The sequence below is a fragment of the Canis aureus genome, chromosome 16 (genome assembly GCF_053574225.1).
Source record: "Canis aureus isolate CA01 chromosome 16, VMU_Caureus_v.1.0, whole genome shotgun sequence".
Taxonomy (NCBI): Eukaryota; Metazoa; Chordata; class Mammalia; order Carnivora; family Canidae; genus Canis; species Canis aureus.
The window spans coordinates 16,033,871-16,054,992 of record NC_135626.1 but is presented as its reverse complement, the minus strand read 5'-3'; the positions used below and the strand labels follow the sequence as shown (position 1 = coordinate 16,054,992).

General features: G+C 41.1%; 1 protein-coding gene across 5 annotated transcripts in view; it reads left to right on the top strand.

Moving 5' to 3' along the window:
• Positions 1-21,122, top strand: part of VPS53 (VPS53 subunit of GARP complex) — a 143,576-nt gene that overhangs the window by 39,626 nt on the left and 82,828 nt on the right. For all 5 annotated transcript variants that reach the window (XM_077851815.1, XM_077851817.1, XM_077851814.1 and 2 more), the window contains 5 exons: positions 2,593-2,708; positions 4,346-4,465; positions 14,096-14,174; positions 16,740-16,883; positions 17,715-17,857. In XM_077851815.1, coding sequence (XP_077707941.1) covers positions 2,593-2,708; positions 4,346-4,465; positions 14,096-14,174; positions 16,740-16,883; positions 17,715-17,857 — 602 coding nt within the window. The remainder of the gene's footprint in view (positions 1-2,592; positions 2,709-4,345; positions 4,466-14,095; positions 14,175-16,739; positions 16,884-17,714; positions 17,858-21,122) is intronic.

Here is a 21,122-nt window from a genome sequence, read left to right as displayed (position 1 = left end):
TCACAACAAATTTGTGAACTAAGTTTTATTATTATTATTTTTAGAATTACTCGTTTTAAAAAGATTTTTTTTTAATTTTTTTTTTTTTTTTTTTTTTTTTAATGATAGTCACAGAGAGAGAGAGAGAGAGGCAGAGATACAGGCAGAGGAAGAAGCAGGCTCCATGCACCGGAAGCCCGATGTGGGATTCGATCCCGGGTCTCCAGGATCGCGCCCTGGGCCAAAGGCAGGCGCCAAACCGCTGCGCCACCCAGGGATCCCTTAAAAAGATTTTATTTATTAGAGAGAGAGAGCAAGCCTACAAGCAGCGGGGAGGGGCAGAGGGAGAAGCAGACTCTCCACTGAGCAAGGAGCCCGATGCAGGACTCGATCCCAGGACCCCGGGATCATGACATGAGCTGAAGGGAGACACTTAACTCACTGAGCCACTTAGGTGCCCCTGTGATTACCCATCTTAATAGATGAGAAAACTGAGACTCAGTGAGGCTAAGTAGCTTATTCTAGGATACAGAGTTGGTGAGTGGAATAGCTGAGATTCAACCTTAGAGCTACCTAACTCCAAAACCTGCCATCTCGTGTTCTGTCCTTTTTTGGCTGCCCCTGTCTGACAATTAAGGCACCTTAACTATGGATATTTTATTTGTGTAATGATCTCTGTGACTTTGTTTTTTTTTGTTTTTTTTTTGTTTTTGTTTTTTTGTTTTTTTTGATCTCTGTGACTTTGACCTGAACATCCTTTCCATGAGTTGCCATTAAGGGTGTTTAGAGAATATCAAGTAGTTTGGTTTGTGTGGAGAAGCACAGAATATGTGATGGGTAAAGATGGGAGGTCCTGGGAATGTAGAGCCTGATGAGCTCTGGTACAGAGCTCGAGGGAGGGTCTGACGGATGAGTAGAAAGGGACAGTTTTTTGTGATGAGGCACAGGATTCTGAATACTCAGGATTTAATGACTGCTAGTAATGCAGGAATGAGAAAGGACTCCCTGATGTTAGCACTGGAGCTAAGGAACCTCAGAAGAGGTGCAGGATTTTTCTGTAGGAGTACACGGTGACAATTTCAGTGTTGGAAGTGGGTTATCAGATTCTAGAGCCAAACTCCTGTTCACTATACCACTTTTCTTTTTTTTTTTAAGATTTTATTTATTCATTTATGAGAGACACAGAGAGAGAGGCAGAGACGTGGACAGAGGAAGAAGTAGGCTCCCTGCTGGGAGCCTGATGTGGGACTTGATCCCAGGACCCAACCTAAGCCAAAGGCAGATGCTCAACCACTGAGCCACCCAGGTGCCCCCACTATACTATTCTTGATCTTCTTTTTCCCTAAGCTCAGTCATTCCTTGAAGAAGTGAGAAGTGGTAAATTCTTAACCTATTTCCCCCTTCCACCTCCACCCCCAGGTAATAGAAGTAGAGATACTTTGAGGGCCTGTGAGTTAGAGAGAGAGCAGGCTTGATCGGGAAGTCTCCATGAGAGAGACTTTTACTGCCAAGATCCAAGTTAGCTTAGCAGGTTTGTGGGTGTGGAACTAAGCTGTGAGGGTCATAATCTTTACTTTATGGATTTACCTGGGGTGATCAAACTCTGAAAAATCAGATCATATTAACTTAACTCTTTCACTTTTCACTTTTAATGGGAGGTAGATCTTTCCAGTGTTTTTCACTTTTAATGGGAGGTAGATCTTTCCAGTGACTAGAATGTTTGTGCTTAGTATCCAGGGCACTCCTTTCCTTCAGGGTATCAAAGAACCTGGGATACCAAATTGCTTTTCAGAAAGTTTCTTGATCAACATGAACTTCGGCAGTTTAGTGGAACATTCTACCTAGGTGTTAGTAAAGTTGGAGCACTGTTCCCACTTCACTACTGAATATGCTTTTCTGGTGACTGAAATATATACTTGTATTCCAGGTACAGTTTATTTCTCTTGGATTTCATTGGGTCAACACTGTCTGAATTTTTTACTCCCCCAGTTATCTTCTTGCCCCTGAAGACTTCACATCTCCTCTGTGACAGTACATATTAAGTACTCACCACAGAGGGGTTACGTTTTAGTCTTCTTGGGATTTCAGAGCAAGCCCTTTTTTTTTTTTTTTTCTGGATATGGGGCAGTAAATCCTAGTTCCATGAATAAAGATCACTTCAATAGAAATAGCCAACTGCCCATTTTGTTTCAAACCTGGTAGTTCCCCCACCCTGATCAGAATGCATTCTTTTCTGACCTTGTTGAAGAGGAGGTGTGCCAAACTTGGCTCCCTGGACTTTGTATGCTTCATATTAACTTGCTATTTGGATCCCTCCATTTGGGGCAAAAAATAAAGTTCATTTTGTTCCTCGCAGTTGAAGGCTTTGTACCTCTGGGTAGGGTCATCTGAAGAAATGCCACATGAGATTTAAATGGACTGATTAGAAGGTATTTTGATTTTATATGATGAGAATGTGTTTTCTCCAGGGGCTAACGTGGGTTTTTTTTTTTTTTTTTTTTTCCTTGCTTCATTTGCCTTATTTTCTTTTGGAGCTACCTGCAAATGGATTTACATCTTTCTTAACCTTCATCCTTTTTCTCCCGTTTTTTTTTTTTTTTTTTTTCTACTTAGGTTAAGGAAATCACCCGCGATATTAAGCAGCTAGATCATGCCAAACGCCACCTGACCACCTCAATCACAACACTGAACCACCTGCACATGTTAGCAGGTGGTGTGGATTCGCTCGAGTAAGCAGTGTCACCTTTCTCTTTGGGGTCCACAGGAAATGAATGTGCCACGGAAGGAAAATGGCATTATAGGTATTTTACTTCTCGGCCAGGGAAGGCTCACTGTCCTGCCCCACTTCCTGCAAATGGGTCTCAAATGTTTAGCTACTATTTGGCTTTCTGCCCTCTGGTGTTCAAAATGTGACAAACACCTGTGCAAGTCAGTGAGAAGGGAACCCAGATAGCATGTGGAGGATGATTCCAAGACTATGGCTTGTTGAAATGTGGTAGATCTCTGCCATTAAGGCCAACAAGGTCATTCAGGACTATAACTGCTCTCTGTAGCCCCTGTCTTGGCAGGTTTTCCTACTTGTGCTGGGCTGAGTTGCAATACTGTTGGATCCATATAGAAACAGAGGTTGAAAAAAAATAAAAGAAAGAGAGCTTTGATTTATCATTCATCCCACTTTTTTTTTCAACCCACTTTTTCAAAGGCATTAGTATCTTGTTTGCTTCATAGGGGAGCTATAGGGAATGATGCATGAGATTAGAAATTGTATTAAAAGGAAGAGCTGATTATTTATTACAAGAAACAATCCAGAGGCCTTTTTTACTAGCAAGATTCTGACATGCCAGTTCACTTCTGCTGTCTGTCTCAGGCTGAGAATTCCCCCTGCCCCAGCCTCAGTGGAATCTCATGTGAGGACATAGAATCTTCACAGAAATTTGGATGCAGCATCTGAAGTTAGAGGGAGGACAGGGTCAAACTCCTTCCTGGTCTCTCCAGGCATTGTGTGAGCTCCAACGAACTCTAGCCCATCTTCCTGCAAGTAGCAGTCAGAGATGTAAGCCAGCCAGTGGGAGACTGGAAGAGCAGTTTCCTTGTCCCTTGCTCCAGATGCTCCAGATGTCCCTTCCCACCAGACTATGAGACCAGGCTGTGGTATTACGGTAACATGTTGACTTGAACTTGGTCCTCTTTTTAAATGCCTCTTTTTTTTTAGTGTCTCTTAAAGAAAGTAATATATTATACATTTAGTGTAAAAGCCCAACTCTACTGAAAAATTTAGATCTAAAAGTTTGTCCTTCTATTAGCATCCTTTTACTGAAGCTTCGTTAACCTTAGTAATAAGGAAGTAGAAAGAGGTGCTTAACATTGGCTTAAAATCTACAGATTTGAGTTAACATATAAATGCCCTTTGTTGTAGCCTAGGAAGATGTGTTTGGTTTGCCCGTGCTGTAATCCTCAAATAGTAACATTCCTATCCCTATTTTCTGTCTAAAGCCTGCTAATCCCATAATACCCAACCTAAATCTTCCCAGATTCCCTGCCCCCCACCCAATGAGAATCCATCACTCACACATTCTTTTTTATCTTCTATAGCATATAACGTGTAATTCTGTTTAGAACTCAGTTTATCCTACTTGGTATTAGTTAGATGGTATTTGGCACTCTGTATCACTAAGCAATGTCACCTTGAGGATTTGGGCCAGGTCTTATTTTCTTTCACCTCCAGTGTGCAGGACCATATATATTCAGTGCTCAGTGAATGGTGACTAAAATCGAGTTGCTCTATTATGGAGCTCAGGATAGGTGGTTCCATATCTATATATTATGTCATGGTGTTTTTCTACATTCTCAATTTATTTCCTTGCAGAGCCATGACCAGGCGAAGACAGTATGGAGAAGTTGCTAACCTTCTTCAAGGTGTGATGAATGTTCTGGAGCATTTCCACAAGTATATGGGAATTCCACAGATCCGGCAGCTTTCTGAAAGGTAAAATGTCATTGGAGAAAACAGTCTTCTGCTTTAAGAAAAGATGGTGCTAGGATGCACTTCAGCACTTAGGTCAGTATGTTCACCGCAAAATCTTGTAAGAAGGAACCTCAGATGTGATCTGATGTAAGTCTGTGTGCTATAGATGTCCACTATACCCCTTTCCAATTTTTTACCATGTAATTGCTGGCCTGGCATCACTGGAGGGGTAGCTGGTAAGTTATATATGTGGTTCTCCAGCTCTTGGTTGTCCACATTTGTGAGGGAAACTGTTTCCCTCACGAACCACAGTATTTCCTTATAACAAACCACCACCACACTTAGTGGCTTAAAACACGAATATTTTACTCATGTAATTTAACCTGCCTTGGCAGGAACAGCTCACCTCAGCTCCATGCAGCATCAGCTGGGGTGGGCCAGGAGAGGCCTGAGGGATCCATGGCTCACTCTCGTGGCTGGCAGGTTGGTACTTGTTGTCCACTGAGAGCTCAGCTGAGTTATCTTCCATGGGCTGCTTGGACTTCCTCATGGCAAGGTGGCTGGGTCCCAAGAATGAGCCTCCCAAGAGAACAAGGCCATGGAAGTCACACAGCATCACTCTGGTACTCACAGGGCTGCCAGGATTAGGGAGGAAGGAACGTAGTCTCCCCCACCCCCTCACTGGGAGGAATGTCAAAGTCCCATTGACAAAAAAAGCATATGAGATTGGCCATATTGCTGTGGCAACTTTTGAAAAATCTCATTTGCCACTAGAACTTCAGATGTGACAAAATGATGACTTAGCTAGCGTCTTCTTTCTTCCTACCTCTGTCTGAGTTCCAGTCCCGGATCCAGAGCCAGTAGAAAGAAAACCTGATACTTAGAAGGAAGAGGAAGCTTCTGAAGGAGAGTAAGGGGAGAGTGAATTCAGTGTCTTTTCTATTAGAAGTAGCAGCCAAAAGAATACTGAGAAGGTAGAGCTGATCACGATTAAGGAATCCTAACCTTTCTTGAACAAAGAGGCAGGCCTTTAGCAGTAGCCATCATTCTTATTTCTGTCTTCCTAATGATGCCTGATTACTACAGGCTTCTTTTTTTGTTAAGTCTCTGTATTTTTAATCATGTAAATAATACAGATATGCATTTTCTTTATTTTTAAAAAAATCAAATATACAGATGAAACTCAAGTCTCCGTTAGCTATAGCTGAGATCCTAGTGCTACCTATATACAGATAGTGATGTAGTGACTTATTAATTTAATGTGTATCCCTCTAGATTTTTATATGCATTTACATAAATCTGTACTTTCAATTTGTGGTTTTGTTATGTTTTGTTTTGAATAAATGGTTTCACACCATATGCTTCATTCTGAAACTTTTTGGTTTTAACCTTGTGATGTATTTTAGAGATTTTTCCACATTGATATGTACAGACCTACCTTGTTCTTTTTTAATTGATGCCTGCAATTCCATAATATAACATACCACAGATTAACCATTTTCATATCACTAATTGTTTGCTTCTAATTTGTAAAAGCTATTTCATGTCTGTAAATATTTTGCTAGGATAGCTTCTGGGTCACTGGTAAAATGCAATTAAAATTTTAATAACTGCCCACTTGCCCTCCCAAGAGGTTTTATCTATTTATAGTAACCATCTGCACAGTATGTGAGTACCCACTTCCCCATACCTCAGCATGCTTTATTTATTTATTTTTTTTAATTTTTATTTATTTATGATAGTCACAGAGAGAGAGAGAGGCAGAGACACAGGCAGAGGGAGAAGTAGGCTCCATGCACCGGGAGCCCGACGTGGGACTCGATCCCGTGTCTCCAGGATCGCGCCCTGGGCCAAAGGCAGGCGCCAAACCGCTGCGCCACCCAGGGAACATGCTTTATATTGTCAGTTTTCCTTTTTTATTTAACTGAAGGATGAAAAATAACATCAGGTTCCTTTCATTTCCATTTCTATGGTGACTACTGAGACTCGTTTCCCTTTGATTGTTGGCCATTGCATTTCCTCTGAAATGCCTGTTTACCTGTATTGTCTCTTTGTCTATTGGGTTATTTTTTTCCTTATTGTTATGTAAGAGTTCTCTATATATTCTAGAAGTTAATATTTGGCAGAGCTGGTAGACCTTGCCTGTAAAACCATCTGGACATGTTACCTATCTTGAAGGCAGATCTTTGACTCTCACTGCAATTTCTTCCATGGTAATTAGACTATTCAGATTTCCTACTTCCTTTTATTTTTTTTAACTATGTTAATATATAAATAACATAAAATTTACCAGTTTAATAGTTTTCAAGTGTAGAACTCAGTGGCATTAAGTATATATTCATAATATTGTACAGCCATCACCACTTCTATTTCTAAAACTTTTTCATTACCTGAAACAGAAACTCTTATTCATTAAAGAATAACCCATATTTCCTCCTCTCTCCCACTTCTGGTTACCTGTGTTCTCTTTTATGTTTCTGTAATTTGCCTAGTTTAGGTACCTCTCATAAATGGAATCATACAATATTTGTTCTTTTGTGTCTGGCTCATTTTACTTAGTACAATGTTTCAAGGTTCATCCATGTTGTAGAATGCATCAGAATTTCATTCCTTTTTAAGGCTGAATATTTCAGTGTGCGTGTGTGTGTGAGTCTGTGTGTGCGTGTGTGTGTGTGTGTGTTTATTACATTTTGTTTATCCATTCCTCTGTGAATGGACACACAGGTTGCTTCTACCCATTGGCTGTTAGAATAGGTAAATCTATTTTCTGGTATTTCTTGTTGTCTATTAAAAATCTGGTCAGTCTGATTCTTACTCCTTTATAAGGTAATCTATTTTAATTTGATTTTTTTTTAAGATTTTATTTATTTATTCATGACAGACACACAGAGAGAGAGACAGAGACACAGGCAGAGGGAGAAGCAGGCTCCACGCAGGGAGCCCGACACAGGACTCGATCCCAGGTCTCCAGGATCACACCCCGGGCTGAAGGTGGCGCCAAACCGCTGGGCCACCAGGGCTGCCCTAATTTGATTTTTATTTTGCTCCAGAAGCACTTGAGATTGGGTCAGGAGGATGGTCAGGAATTACTAGAGTATAGGTCTGTTGTCCTTCAAGTTGGTCTGTACTTACCATATCTTCAATCTGAAGACTCATGAGTTTAAGTTCTGAGAAATCATTTTCCTCTATTTCTTTGAGTAGTTTCTATGCTTTGTTCTCTGTGCTCTTTCTATGTGGCATTCCTATTACACGAATATTGGAACTTCTAGATCTGCTGCCATATTTCTTTGATTTTTTTTTCTTTTTTTTTTTTTTTTAGGGAGGAGGAGGGAAGGGGGGACTCTTAAGCAGGTTCTGTGCCCAGCACAGAGCCCAGCGCAGGATTTGATCTTCACAACCCTCAGATCATGACCTGAGCCAAAACCAAGAGTCACTCACTCAACCAACTGAGCCACCCAGGCATCCCAGATTATATGTACTTTTTTTTTTTTTTAAGACTTTATTTATTTATTCATGAGAGACTAGAGAGAGAAAGAGAGGGGCAGAGACACAGGCAGAGGGAGAAGCAGGCTCCATGCAGGGAGCCCAATGTGGGACTTGATCCTAGGTCTCCAGGATCATGCCCTGGGCTGAAGGTGGCACTAAACTGCTGAGTCACCGGGGCTGCCCTCTATGTACTTTAAAGCTCTGAGTTGCCTGTCCTGTTTCTTTGTCCTCTGATAGCAGGTCTTCAGTTTGTTGAGCATGGTGACTTTCTTTCTTGGCATTAGCATTCTTCTAGTGTTTGGTGATTTCTAGATGAAAGCTTATTTTTAACTTTGAGATTCTTTCATCCTGATCAGGGATGCTCTTTTATTGCCACTGGCTAGTGAGGGAAAGGGGGCTATGCACTGCTCAGCTAAGGGCCGTAGATAGCTCTAAGAAGGTGTGGTGGGGCTGGAGCTGGAGGAGCTGCCAGGTAGATATGCCAGTGGTTAATCTGTGCTTGTGGGCTTCTTTTTTTTTTTTCTTTCCCCCTGTCCCCGCCCTGGGGTCGGGCAGTAGCATCTCCCATAAATCGTAAATCGCTTGTGGGCTTCTTCATCTGCCTTCTGGTCACTCCTGGGGTTCTCAGACCCATACCATTCCTTGACCTGAGCGTTCAAGGCAGGGATGCAGGCCTGGAGACTGGCTTTGTTACTCCTCTTGCAAGAGCCCAACATATCCTGCTACCATTTGCTTCAGGGCCCCTCCTGCTCTCATTGTCTGCTACCCTCCTGTCTTTCATTTTTGAAAAGCAGTTTCAGCAATGGTTTCCTTCAATTCTGTGCTACCAGGCAGTCCTTAGTTTCTAGTGCACCACTTCTTTTTCTTGCCTGGTTCTGGATTTTTCTTAATATCTTTTATTATTTCTAGGGATCTGGGGCAGGAAGAAGAGATGACAACATGTGCTCAGTGTGCCATCTTATAGTGGAAGTGCCAGAGAGCCAGTAGGGAGTGTAAGAACAAAGTTTGGCGGAATCCTAGGGAAATCACCACCCTGTCCGCCATTCTTCCTAACTCCTCACACTTAGAGCTGGCCAATTGCCATATCACACTGGGGGCATGGAGTAGCCCAGGGAGCAGACAAACAGGGCCTTTTAAGCTGCCAAAAAGAAGGAAGCTTGGCTAGAGAGGGCAGACTTGTTCCCAGGGGATGGAGGAGAAGGGAAGGCACTATTACTTCCCCTTACTCTTGTGATAATCCAGAGTTGATCTTTTTTTTCCCTGTTAACTGATTCTTTCCTTCATTTACCTAATAGATATATACTAAGGACTTTGTATGTCCTGGGGCCCATGCTGAGGTACTGAAGGCACAAAGTAGGAAATGTATACTCACTGCCCTCAGGGAGTTTCACTGGTGTTGTGTGGAGGAGACACTAGTAGAAAATTTTAGTATAGCATAGATACAACAAAACTGGTAGATGCTGTACAACCAGTAAGAGAAATTGAAAGACTCAGCCTTCAGGGGCTAAGGTCAGGGGTCACAGTAGAATTCAGTTTTCATCTGATCTTAAAAGAATAGCTAGGATCTTACCAGCAAGACAAGAAGAGGAGGAAAAAAGGAGAAAGAGGACATCATGGAACTTTGGGAGACAATGAAGTGTGAAAGTCTGCATAGGTAGGTAGGATCAGATTTTATATGCCTTGCCTAAGAATCTGTTCTTTGTTTCATGGACAGTGAAAGATCCTAAGCAGGGAGGGACATGCTCTCATTTGTGTTTTGTAAAAGTCTTATGTATTGTAGGTACATAAGACTGGAGATTGAGACTATGTTCTAGACTAGAAAAGATAAGAACCTTACCAGGACAGTGACCATAAGGTCAAGGAGATCTGCGGAGGAGCTGGTTACTAATTGGTTGTGTTGGATGGACATTGTTGATGGCAGGAATATGGCAGAACTGAATTCTGTTCCTAAAAAAGTAATGTAGGGACAAACAAGAGGATACAGTCTTTTAGGACTCTGTTTTTTAACATTTTTCAAAGAAGTGGTTTTATAATTTGAAGGAACTTTGTGATCACTGCTATAAAACATTCTCCTTAAAAAGAGAAAAAATCTAACATGCTAGCAGTGTATGTGAACATTCATTACCATGTGGGATTGCTGCAAATGGGAGGACTTAACTTTCGTTTCACAACTTCTATTTGCAAAAATTTTGTATGGGTTAAAAAGAATAAATATAAATATGTGCTATTAAGTAACACAAAAAACAAAACGAGAGAAGAGCTCTCTGGTTTTCAGTGCTTGATTACAGTTGTTTTTCAAGAGGTACTAAAAGTTGGAGGAAAGTCCAGATTTCTTATTTTTAGCATCTTTTCTGGTGAATTCTCCTCCCTTATGTTTGCATAGTGATGGTAGAACCATCTGGAAATGATAGAAGTAGCTGTTTGTTGAGGGGCAGGGGAGAGGGCAGCAGAGCTGTACTCTGTGTATTGCTTTAGTTTCTCCAATTTAATAGCTTGCTGTCTATAAATCGTAGAAATCACATGAACGTTTGTGCTCTGAAACCATTGCCTGTACCTTTGAAATATGAAGTTCATGGACCTTGATTTGAATATGACTATTTCTTCCAACTACCCTTCTGGAAAATGCTTAAATATTAATGTAGCATTGAAGGAAATATTTTTTTTCATTAATATCATCTTTACATTCAGAGCCTCCTGGCTTAAGAATATCCATAAAAGCAAATATTTCTAGTAATCAGTCAATATTTCTTGAGAAAGAGTGGAAGATTCTTGCATTCTTTTGAAACTCGTAAAACTCTCGAACTAAAAAGTATTTTTCAGGGCTATAGTTAACCTCTTAGACGTGAGAGATATTTGGCAGGTTGGGAGGGTGGGTACTATCACATTGTGTAGCAGTGAAAGAAATCAGAGAATGAAAAGACCTGAATAGCTATGGGACTTTGACAAGTTCTTTCTGAAAGAACTTCAGTTTCAAAAGCATAAGGGTTGTACTTCATTGTCTCATGGAATCACACTTAAGATTCGGGGTTTGGATTCTTTATAGGGCCTGTTTGGAAATAGAGTGTCTGACCAATCTGACTAGTTAACCATTCTGTCCAGTACAGACTGTGCTTGGGAGGTCAACTTACTGTGAAGTGCTGAGGGTGTTTCCCTCAGGGCAGTCATTCATAAGGTAGCAGAAGCATCAGGATTACCTTATCCACAAATGTCTAAATAATTTTCATAATTTACTATATTCTGCTGCTGCTACCTGTTATGTAAACTGATAACACAGTTTTAGGAAAGATCACCTTTGTCAAATGGCATGGAGAGTGCTAGAAGTCAGTTGATTGACCTTCCCTTTCTGAGCAGCACTGTGACTCCTTTGTTTCCTAAGTGCGATCAACACTGAGTTGTCACACCCAAGTGGACTGAGCTTATTTGAATACCAGGATGAATTTTTATTCACTCTCTTCTCTATTAGTTGTAGATAAATTTCCTAATTATTCTTAAAAATCATGGTAGCTCAACTCTCTTCTGCTAATGGAGTCTCAGTTGCTCCATCTCTTTACAATAGGAACTTTTTGGTTTTCAAAGAGGAAGGAATTTAGCCAAAGATGTGTTTTTTTTTTTTTTTTAGTGTTGATTTCTTTCTCAGATCCTGTTTAGGCAACTGATTGTAAAGACTACTATTCACATCTCACCCTGAAAATGCATGGAATTATGGTTTGGGTTTATAGATATTGTTGTTAATGTCTGTAAGGGAAATGGTCACTCTTTCATCTGAGTACACTGATTGACACTTTGAAAACTATACTTGGAAACGTGTATGTCCCATGGAAATATTTATGTTCTGAAGCCTATTCTTGTGCTCCAACATTAATTATACATCCAACTTGCAGTCACCTGTGAAGGTGTCTGCTGTTGCCAGTTAGTGCTGTAAAGGTGGGTGTTGGGGAATGGTCAGTCTTGGAGAAGACAGTGAAAGTCCAGGCCTGCATCCCCCACCTTTTTCTTCACAAATCTTAGTTGTGACACATATAAGGGAAATGACTTATCCTAAGGGAAATGGCTCACTGGTGGCACGGCCAAGTCTAGACTGTCTCAAGACGTGACTTTGAAAATGGATTAGAGAAGATGGCAAGAGGATCTGCAAATCATACTCTGGTACTTCTCCTGTCTTCTGCACTCTAGAAATACCAAACCTTGCCATAGGCTCTGGTTGTCTTTTCAAGCACCTCAGCAAGAATATGGAGTTAAGGGCTGAAGGGGGAAAGGTGAGAGGCAGAGATGGAACCTTCATATCGCCGAGATGCTCAGGAGCCTTGAGAATATGACTGGAAATGTCCCCAATGAGTGTAAGAACTTCCCCTGCAGGAATTGTCCTTGTGGCTTAGGAAGGAACTGGTACTCTCTTTGTGTTGCCAAGAAGCAAGTAGGACAGAGGGGCCTGAGCCTCTGGAAGCTCTGTCTTGTGACCTGGCACCAGGGGAGGCTGTCTGCCAGGCCCATTATGTGGAGTCACAAGACCTCTGAGGTACAGTTTTGCAAAAGCAAGTTCTCTTCACTCCTGTCAGAGCTCATACTCAAAGCATACTTCCTATTGTCCATTTGGCAACTCTAGATGGATGGCCCTACTTGTGATTTGGGGGCTACTCCAATAATAGCATTACCTCTGTCGCTGAATGACTCAAGAGGCTGCAAAGCTACCTGTAAGAGTGGTTTTAAAAGTTTTGAAGATAGTGGAAAAATCCTGGAAAGTATTTGGAGTAAAGCATAATTACAACTGTGCCACAGAAAAAAACAGATTGTTTGGGGTCCTCCCTATCCCCTCATTAAAAAAAAAAATTCTCAGTAGGTTGCCAGCCACCGCTAAATAGCCAAAGAAATTGTGGTTTTGAGCTGCTTGCTATTTCTAGAAACTTTACAGTTAATTCCAAAGTAACAGGGTGGAGACCAAAAAAGGAAGAACATTGTTTTATGGTGCTTTTAGCAAAGGTAAAATATTTGCCTTGGGCTCAGGGCAGTCAGCTCTGTGGGAATGAATGACTGGTGCAAGGCATCTAGCTCCTGGCAACTGAAGAAGGACATGGTCACTGCAGGTGGTGCTGACACGCACAGTTCCTTTCTTATCCCAACTGCTTCTCCTCTTATTTCAGTGTGACAATGATTTCTTGAGCTCCTGGTAGACACACAGATCACTGGGTTGACCTCCCCTTTCAAGCTAGCTTGTTTTGGTTGTCAGTGGGCATGAATTTCATCTTCATTCAATGGCCTTCACTCCCACACTACAGCTCATTTTATCTTTTGGAGCTTTTTCTTTTTACTTTAGAAAACATTCTTTTTGTTCAATTTTTTTTTATAAATTTTTTTTATTTATTTATGATAGTCATACACACACAGAGAGAGAGAGAGGGGCAGAGACACAGGCAGAGGGAGAAGCAGGCTCCATGCACCGGGAGCCTGACATGGGACTCGATCCCGGGACTCCAGGATTGGGCCCTGGGCCAAAGGCAGGCGCCAAACCACTGCGCCACCCAGGGATCCCCAATTCTTTTTTAATGATTGTGTTTATTTATTTGAGGGACAGAGAGCACACGAGAGCAGGAGGGAGAGAGAGAATCTGAAGCAGACTCCCCACTGAGTATAGACCTGAACCAAAACTGAGTCAGAGGCTTACCCAGTGGAGCCACCCAGGCAACCCTCCTTTTGTTCATTTGTTAAAACTTAGGATCCTGAAGTTGGCTTGCAGGGTGAAAAAGAAACATCTCTGAGGCATTATGGAGCCCTCCTGCATTCTGGACTCCAAGGAGCAGGGGTGCAGCTATAGCAGTAACCCCACATAGATTTCTATTGGATTGGGTGTTTTTATGTAGCATTTTCCCACAGCATAACTACCCTCTGATAATACCTTGTAAAGATTAACATATACTCCCTCATAGCAGAGTGGCCTAGAAGAACTTTGGGATATAGAAAATCCATCATGAGCATAAATCAGATGCCTGGGTTCTGGTCATAAACCTGCTACTAACTAGTATGCGACCTCTCCTATCTAGCTACCACCTCCCTGTTCCCTGGATGATCTCTAAAGACTTGAACAGTTCTGAGCCTGATCAATCTTTGCATAGTTCCTTATGGATATATGAAAATTATACCAGGCAGTGACATGTTCTCTTTTCCCTACAGAGTGAAGGCTGCCCAGACTGAATTAGGACAGCAAATCCTGGCTGATTTTGAAGAAGCGTTTCCTTCCCAAGGCACCAAGGTATTGTTTTCCCGCCAATCTTAGACATAATCACCATTCTTGCCTAATTCACACCCGCTACTGTTATTCTTCCTTTATTCTTCCAAAAGTGGAAGAATCCACTGTCTTCTGGCAGCTGTAAGACTATTTGCTAGAGGTTCAGGGTAATAAGACCATCCTTGATTTTAAATATCCCAAAGCAACATTGAATCTTCATCTGTGTTCTTCCAAACATCAAAGAATGAGGATTTATTTTGGTTTAATTTAATGTGTGTCAAACCTAATATCTCATCTGCCTAGCAAATTCCTTTTTTCTCATGGCTGTGTTAAAAAAAAAAATTTTTTTTTTTTCCAAACCACAGTGTTTTTTAGGATCATTACATAACTTACTGGTTTCATTTTGGTGAAAAGATGGCTGGGAGGAGCATCCACAGGCTTATGTAACTCTCAAAGTGACACAGTTAAGAGACTCACTTTTAATGACCAGAATCCTGTTCTTTAGGAGTAATCCCTTTAGCTCTTGCTGGTAGCATAGCTGTTTGTGTTGTGTCTGCGAAGGCCATGGTATTTCACTTGTGAGCTATGGTTACCCTTCTCCCATAACAAGCTTTGCCTCAGTTGGCTGTCATTGTTCTGGGTAACTGCTTTTAGCTCTATCTTTCAAATTGTAGCAGATGTAATTTTAATGCGTTGCGTATGTCAGGGAGAGAAGATTCTTCAGAAGTTTTTTTCCTCTATTATTTGAGCATTTCAAGAGAACAAATTATTCAACACAGAAACAAACCAAAGTACACACAGGCAAGCAGCATTCCTCACTGCATTTGGTGGGTAGAGATGGGGATAGATGTTCATTTACTGAGCCAAGGAACGTTTCCTGGATCTGCTCTATAATTCAATAACTGGAAATATCTTAATCATTTTTCTTTGTGCTCCATAAAAGAAACTTAGGAAGTAGGTGGGGGTAGCTGCCCCAACTTTGTAGATTACTTCCTGTAGGAAACCTGCTCTTGATTTTAATGTCTGCATCTATAATGGCTGCCTTCAAGTAATCAGATATTTCATTTGTAAAATATGTTCCTTTCAGGATTTTATATTCTTTATTCATTTGATATAACTGTGGAGTATGGATGTTGGAAGGCCATTCTGTAAAAAGGAATTGCAAGATATTCACAAACTATAAGCACCAGACTTTTCTTAGTCCAAGGTCTGCTTTACTATATATTCTAGCCCAATTGCAAAAAGGTTCAGTAAGATATGAATGAAGCCCCAGCTTTATTGTTCAGAAGAAACTAATCTTGATCTACTTTATGTCTTTTTCTCAGATCCCACCAGGCAGATGAAATTTAAAAAAAAATGTTTTAACAACTTGCTTCCTTTTTCTGTAGCTGGGTAACCTAATTTTTTTTTTTTTTTAAGTTTTCTACTTTCCCTTTCAATGACTATTGACTTTTCTTAAAGGCCTTATATTGCTATTCCTCTTTCACAAATAGAAATCAAGACATTAAAATTGTGCAAGGTAACCTAAGTCCTTTCTAAATGAAAATATCTGAATCCATGAGCCCATCGGTTTCGGCTTCTGTGTCTTCTCTATCAGATCAAGCACTTTCATCAAGAAACAAGAGGTGGGCAGTCAGAGCACTCAGCAGATGACATAACAACCACTCAGCACAGAGCGAGTCAGCATCTTAACAATTTAGCTCTCAGGCAACTTGGTAAATTTAAAAACTCTTGAACTTCAGTTGAGACAGATACATTATTGGACAGAGTTTACCCAGAAGAATCATAGAGATTTGGAAGAACATTAATCATCACCTAATTGAAGTCCTTTTTTTTTCATTTATTTTTCAGATAAGTTTTAATAACTGTACCAAAGCTACACAGCTATTTAGCCCAACCAAGAGTAGATTCCAGGTGTTCTTTTTGCTATAGTCCACTCATCCAGCCATGTTCATGTTCATTCAATAAGTTACTACAAAGAAAAGTTCAGTGAAATTGAATTGGCTTCAGTAATAACAAAGGCCTTTCCAGCATGATGTATCAGTATGGCCCTCAATAACCTTCTATTGCCTTTCAGATCAAGGGGCCAATATCATATTTTACCTTTGGCTACCTTTGTGGGTAGTTGACTGTCAGCAAAACAAGTCTGGTAGTTTAGAACTTGATTTTAGATTTTAAATGCCACTGCATTGTTTGTCACTAAGAACAGGAACCTGAGGTTGGAATCAGGGGAAAATGGCACATGTGGGGTGAGACCAGTGTCATTCTGAATTTTATGGCTCTTCACCAAGGTGATTTCAGTTTTGTATTCAGAAAGCAAAATTTCCTATGACCATTGCTGGCCCTGTTTCCAAGATGTCTCCTTGCTGACTCACAAAGTAGCTTTTATATTGGCTACTACGGACTAGCTTAATAATTCTTTCATCGACTAATAAGTAAAATATCCAGCCACAGCAAAAGAATAAGTGTCAGGGGAGTGGAAGTAATAATGTCTTCAAGAGAGGAACAAGAAGTAGTAGCTGTCAGAAGCCATGAGATTTAAAGGTTGCATCTGGCTCTTGAACTGGTGTGTGTTGTTTGTTTTACCAGAGGCCAGGAGGACCCAGCAATGTGCTACGAGATGCATGTCTGGTTGCTAATATTTTGGATCCTAGAATCAAACAGGAAATCATCAAAAAATTTATCAAACAGCATCTGTCAGAATATCTAGTACTTTTTCAAGAAAACCAAGATGTAAGTAATAACCACACCAAATTGATATTACATTTGAATTTATTGACAATTAAGTACCCTCAAATCTGATTTATATTTTAATAGTACTACTGCCTAAAAATGTTGGTGGTTGAACTGTGAATCCTGGTAGGGGCTGACTGTACAGGTTGATGGTTCTTAACCATTTTGAGGTCACTGACCTTTTGGAGAAATTAATGGGAGCTACACATACTCTCCCCAGAAAAATGTACCTATGCATTAAAACTTTGCATACAGTTTTAGGATATTTACAGACCCTTATAGTTTAACATAGACCCAAGTTAATAACCTCTGGATTAAGTGAAAAAGTAGCCTAGATTCTTTAAAACTGTGAGAAATAGGGCCTCCTTGGTGGCTCAGGAGTCAGTTGAGCATCCAACTCGATTTCGGCTCAGGTCATGATCTCAGGGTTGTGAGATCAAGCCCCAAATTGTGTTCCATGCCAAGCATGGAGCCTGCTTGGGATTCTCTCTCTCCGTGTCTAAAAAATAAATAAAATAACATAAAATAAAACTGGGAGAAATAGGGCACCTGGGTGGCTCAGTGGTTGAGCATCTGCCTTTGGCTCAGGATGTGACCCCAGAGTCCTGGGATTGAGTCTCACATCAAGCTCCCGGCAGGGAGCCTGCTTCTCCCCCTCTCCCTATGTCTCTGCCTCTCTGTGTCTCATGAATAAATGAATTAAAAAATCTCAAAACAAAACAAAAAACTGTGAGAAATAGAGATTTGTTCTGTTTTTCTTAGTTCTGTGTTTTTGATTATGTCGACACTACTTCTAAGCACCGGGTGGATTTTGTTCCTTACCTTCCTAAGGTTGCCTGGCTGGACAAAATCGACAGACGCTATGCCTGGATAAAACGCCAGCTTGTGGACTATGAGGAGAAATACGGCCGTATGTTTCCACGTGAGTGGTACATGACTGAGAGGATTGCAGTAGAATTTTGCCATGTCACAAGGTAGATCCCAACTCTACTGGTTTTATTGTTAATTGAGATCAATTAAAATTGGTTGATTGAAATCAATCCCCCAGTCTTTAGGAATTCTATGTTGTCTTGTGGATTGGATACCATTTCTACCTTTTGTTGTTGTTGTTTGAAAGTCCCCTTTTTAATGAGAAGTTCTTCATCTGCGCTAGATTCTTCTCTCCCTTTAGAAACCCCTTCTCCTGTCAAAAGTCAGGTTTTATAAACCCAAAACCAAACCCTAAACTCCAGTTGCAGCTGTATTCCAACTTCTCCAGCTTCAGACTTCCAAACCTAGAGGAGAGGGCATGTGTGTGGAGGAAGAATAGAAACTTCTAGGGATGGGATCCCTGGGTGGCGCAGCAGTTTGGCGCCTGCCTTTGGCCCAGAGCGCGATCCCGGAGACCCGGGTTCGAATCCCACGTCGGGTTCCCGGTGCATGGAGCCTGCTTCTCCCTCTGCCTATGTCTCTGCCTCTCTCTCTCTCTCTCTCTCTGTGACTATCATAAATAAATAAAAATTTAAAAATAAAAAATAAAAAGAAACTTCTAGGGAAAAAAAAAAAAAAAGAAACTTCTAGGGAGAAAAGTAAAAAAGGGTACATAAGAGCCCTGGGCTAGTAGCCTATAGTCAAAGCATGTTTCCTCCCCCTTAAGAGTAATGCATCTGCTCCTGTCTTTGCTCTGGGGCTTTCCTTTGGCCTGACTCTTGCCTCAGACAGCCTGCCTTCTTGACTTAACCTAGTCAAGGTTCATCCACCAGATTCCCCTATGTTATTCGTCACCCTGCATTTACTCCTGTATCTCCATCACATGCCTCAGTGTACGGTGTATATATCCATCATCATTTTGCTTTTCTGACTTGCTACATAGTTCTAAAGGGACAGGGTAGTATCTACATCAGTGACAGGAAATATTTGCTAAACAAATTTCCTGCCCCTAATGCAGTGTTTTTATAGTCTTTGGATAGTTCATAATATCAGCATCTGAGTGTTCTGAGCATTCTAAAGACTTTCTGTCATTCCTCCTGTCTGCAGTTTCATGAATGTAGCCCAGGGCCAGATAGTTCATTTGTATTGAAGAATTAAAATCCAAGGTTAGATCAGTGTGTCCATGACAAAGCTAAAGCTAGAGTCAAAACCTTTTATTCTTTACTTGCAGCTATACCGCAGCAGTGGTGGTAACAGAGTTTATCTATGCCCATAGATAACAAAGTTATCTATGCCCTTCTTTTTTTTTTTTTTAAGATCTTATTTATTTATTCATGAGAGGCAAAGAGAGAGAAGCAGAGACACAGGCAGAGACAGAAGCAGGCTCCATGCAGGGAGCCTGATGTGGAACTCAATCCTGGGTCCAGGATCATGCCGTAGGCTGAAGGCAGACACTCAACTGCTGAGCCACCTAGGCATCCCCCCATTTTTTTTTTTTTTTTTTAAGATTTTTTTTATTTGGGCAGCCCTGGTGGCTCAGCGGTTTAGCGCCGCCTTCGGTCCAGGACGTGATCCTGGAGACCTGGGATTGAGTCCCACATCAGGCTCCTTGCATGGAGCCTGCTTCTCCCTCTGCCTATGTCTCTGCCTCTCTCTCTCTCTCTCTCTCTGTGTGTGTGTGTCTCTCATTAATAAATAAATAAAATCTTTAAAAAAAAATTTTTTTATTTAGCAGTTGGAGAAAGAGAGCATAAGCAGGGGGGAGGGGCAGAGGGAGAGGGAGAAGCAGACTCCCTGCTGAGTGGGGAGGCTGATGTAGGGCTCTATCCCAGGACTTTGAGGTCATGACCTGAGCCACCCAGGCACCCCTTATCTATGCCCTTCTAACAGTGCACAATTATATTAACTCCAGCCTAATTTTTTTAAAAAATCCCATGTCTAAGCATAACTCAGCCACTTTAGAATAATTGATGGTAGGCATCTTTCTTAAAATCATGGAGAATACAATCAAGTTGTACACTTTAAACACATATTTATTTTGAAGGACAGAACTTGCCAAGATTTCTTAAGGGATATTGGCTATTGACTTTATTTTTTTTAAGATTATTTATTCATGAGAGAGAGAGAGAGAGAGAGATAGAGAGAGAGGCAGAGATACAGGCAGAGGGAGAAGCAGGCTCCTTGCAAAGAGCCTGATGTGGGACTGAATCCTGGATCTTGGGATCATGCCCTGAGCCAAAGGCAGACGCTCAACTCCCGAGCCACCCAAGCGTCCCTATTTTTTTTTTTTTTTAGTAGACCTTATTTTTTTTTTTTAATTTTTATTTATTTATGATAGTCACACAGAGAGAGAGAGAGGCAGAGACATAGGCAGAGGGAGAAGCAGGCTCCATGCACCGGGAGCCTGACATGGGATTCGATCCCGGGTCTCCAGGATCGCGCCCTGGGCCAAAGGCAGGCGCCAAACCGCTGCGCCACCCAGGGATCCCTAGACCTTATTTTTTAAAGTAATTTTAGGATTATAGCAAAATTGAAAGGGAGATACAAAGGTTTCCCATATACTCCTGTCCCCACACGTGCATAGCCCCCCAATTATCAGCATCCCCCACCAAAATGTACATTTGTCACAATGGATGAGCCTGCACTCACAGACCATTATCACCCAGAGTCCACAGTTTACATTAGGCTCGTTCAGTCCTGATGTTGTACATTCTCTGTGGCTGTTGTTTCAGAAGCACATTTGCTACCATCGGTTTAATGTTGATTTGAGGACAGTTGTGATTGTCACTTTCTAAGTCCTGATTAGCAAAGAAAGCAAATTCCTTGAGAAACTGATAACTAATTTTCTTCAGCCTATATAGTTCAGTGACTTGCAAACTAATTCTGTGAAAAATGCAGTCTGTAGGAGACTAGAAGTATACTAATGCCACAAATCTGCTATCATTGTGCTAGCTAATTGTGTTTCTGCTATTGCTGCCATATTGTTGGAATTTTGGTTAAAATCCTACAGATACATAATTTTCAAATAATCACAGAGGCTCTTTGATTTTGCCATTTATTTGTATGGGAAGATCATCATGCCTCAGTACTTACTAAGAGCTCTCAGGTCACTGTTTCCTTACAGCGCCCATTCTGAAGCAGAACATTGAAGTGGTACATAAGCTTTACAGGCAGGAACCACCTGAGCATGTACATGCCACTTTTCACATGGGGATTTTAGTCTGTATCTGGGGTTCCTGCTCTCTGGCTGAAGAGATGGTTATTGACCTCTTTGGAAGAGAGGGCTTTATAATTCAGTAATTAATGACTTAGGACATTTTACAAAATATA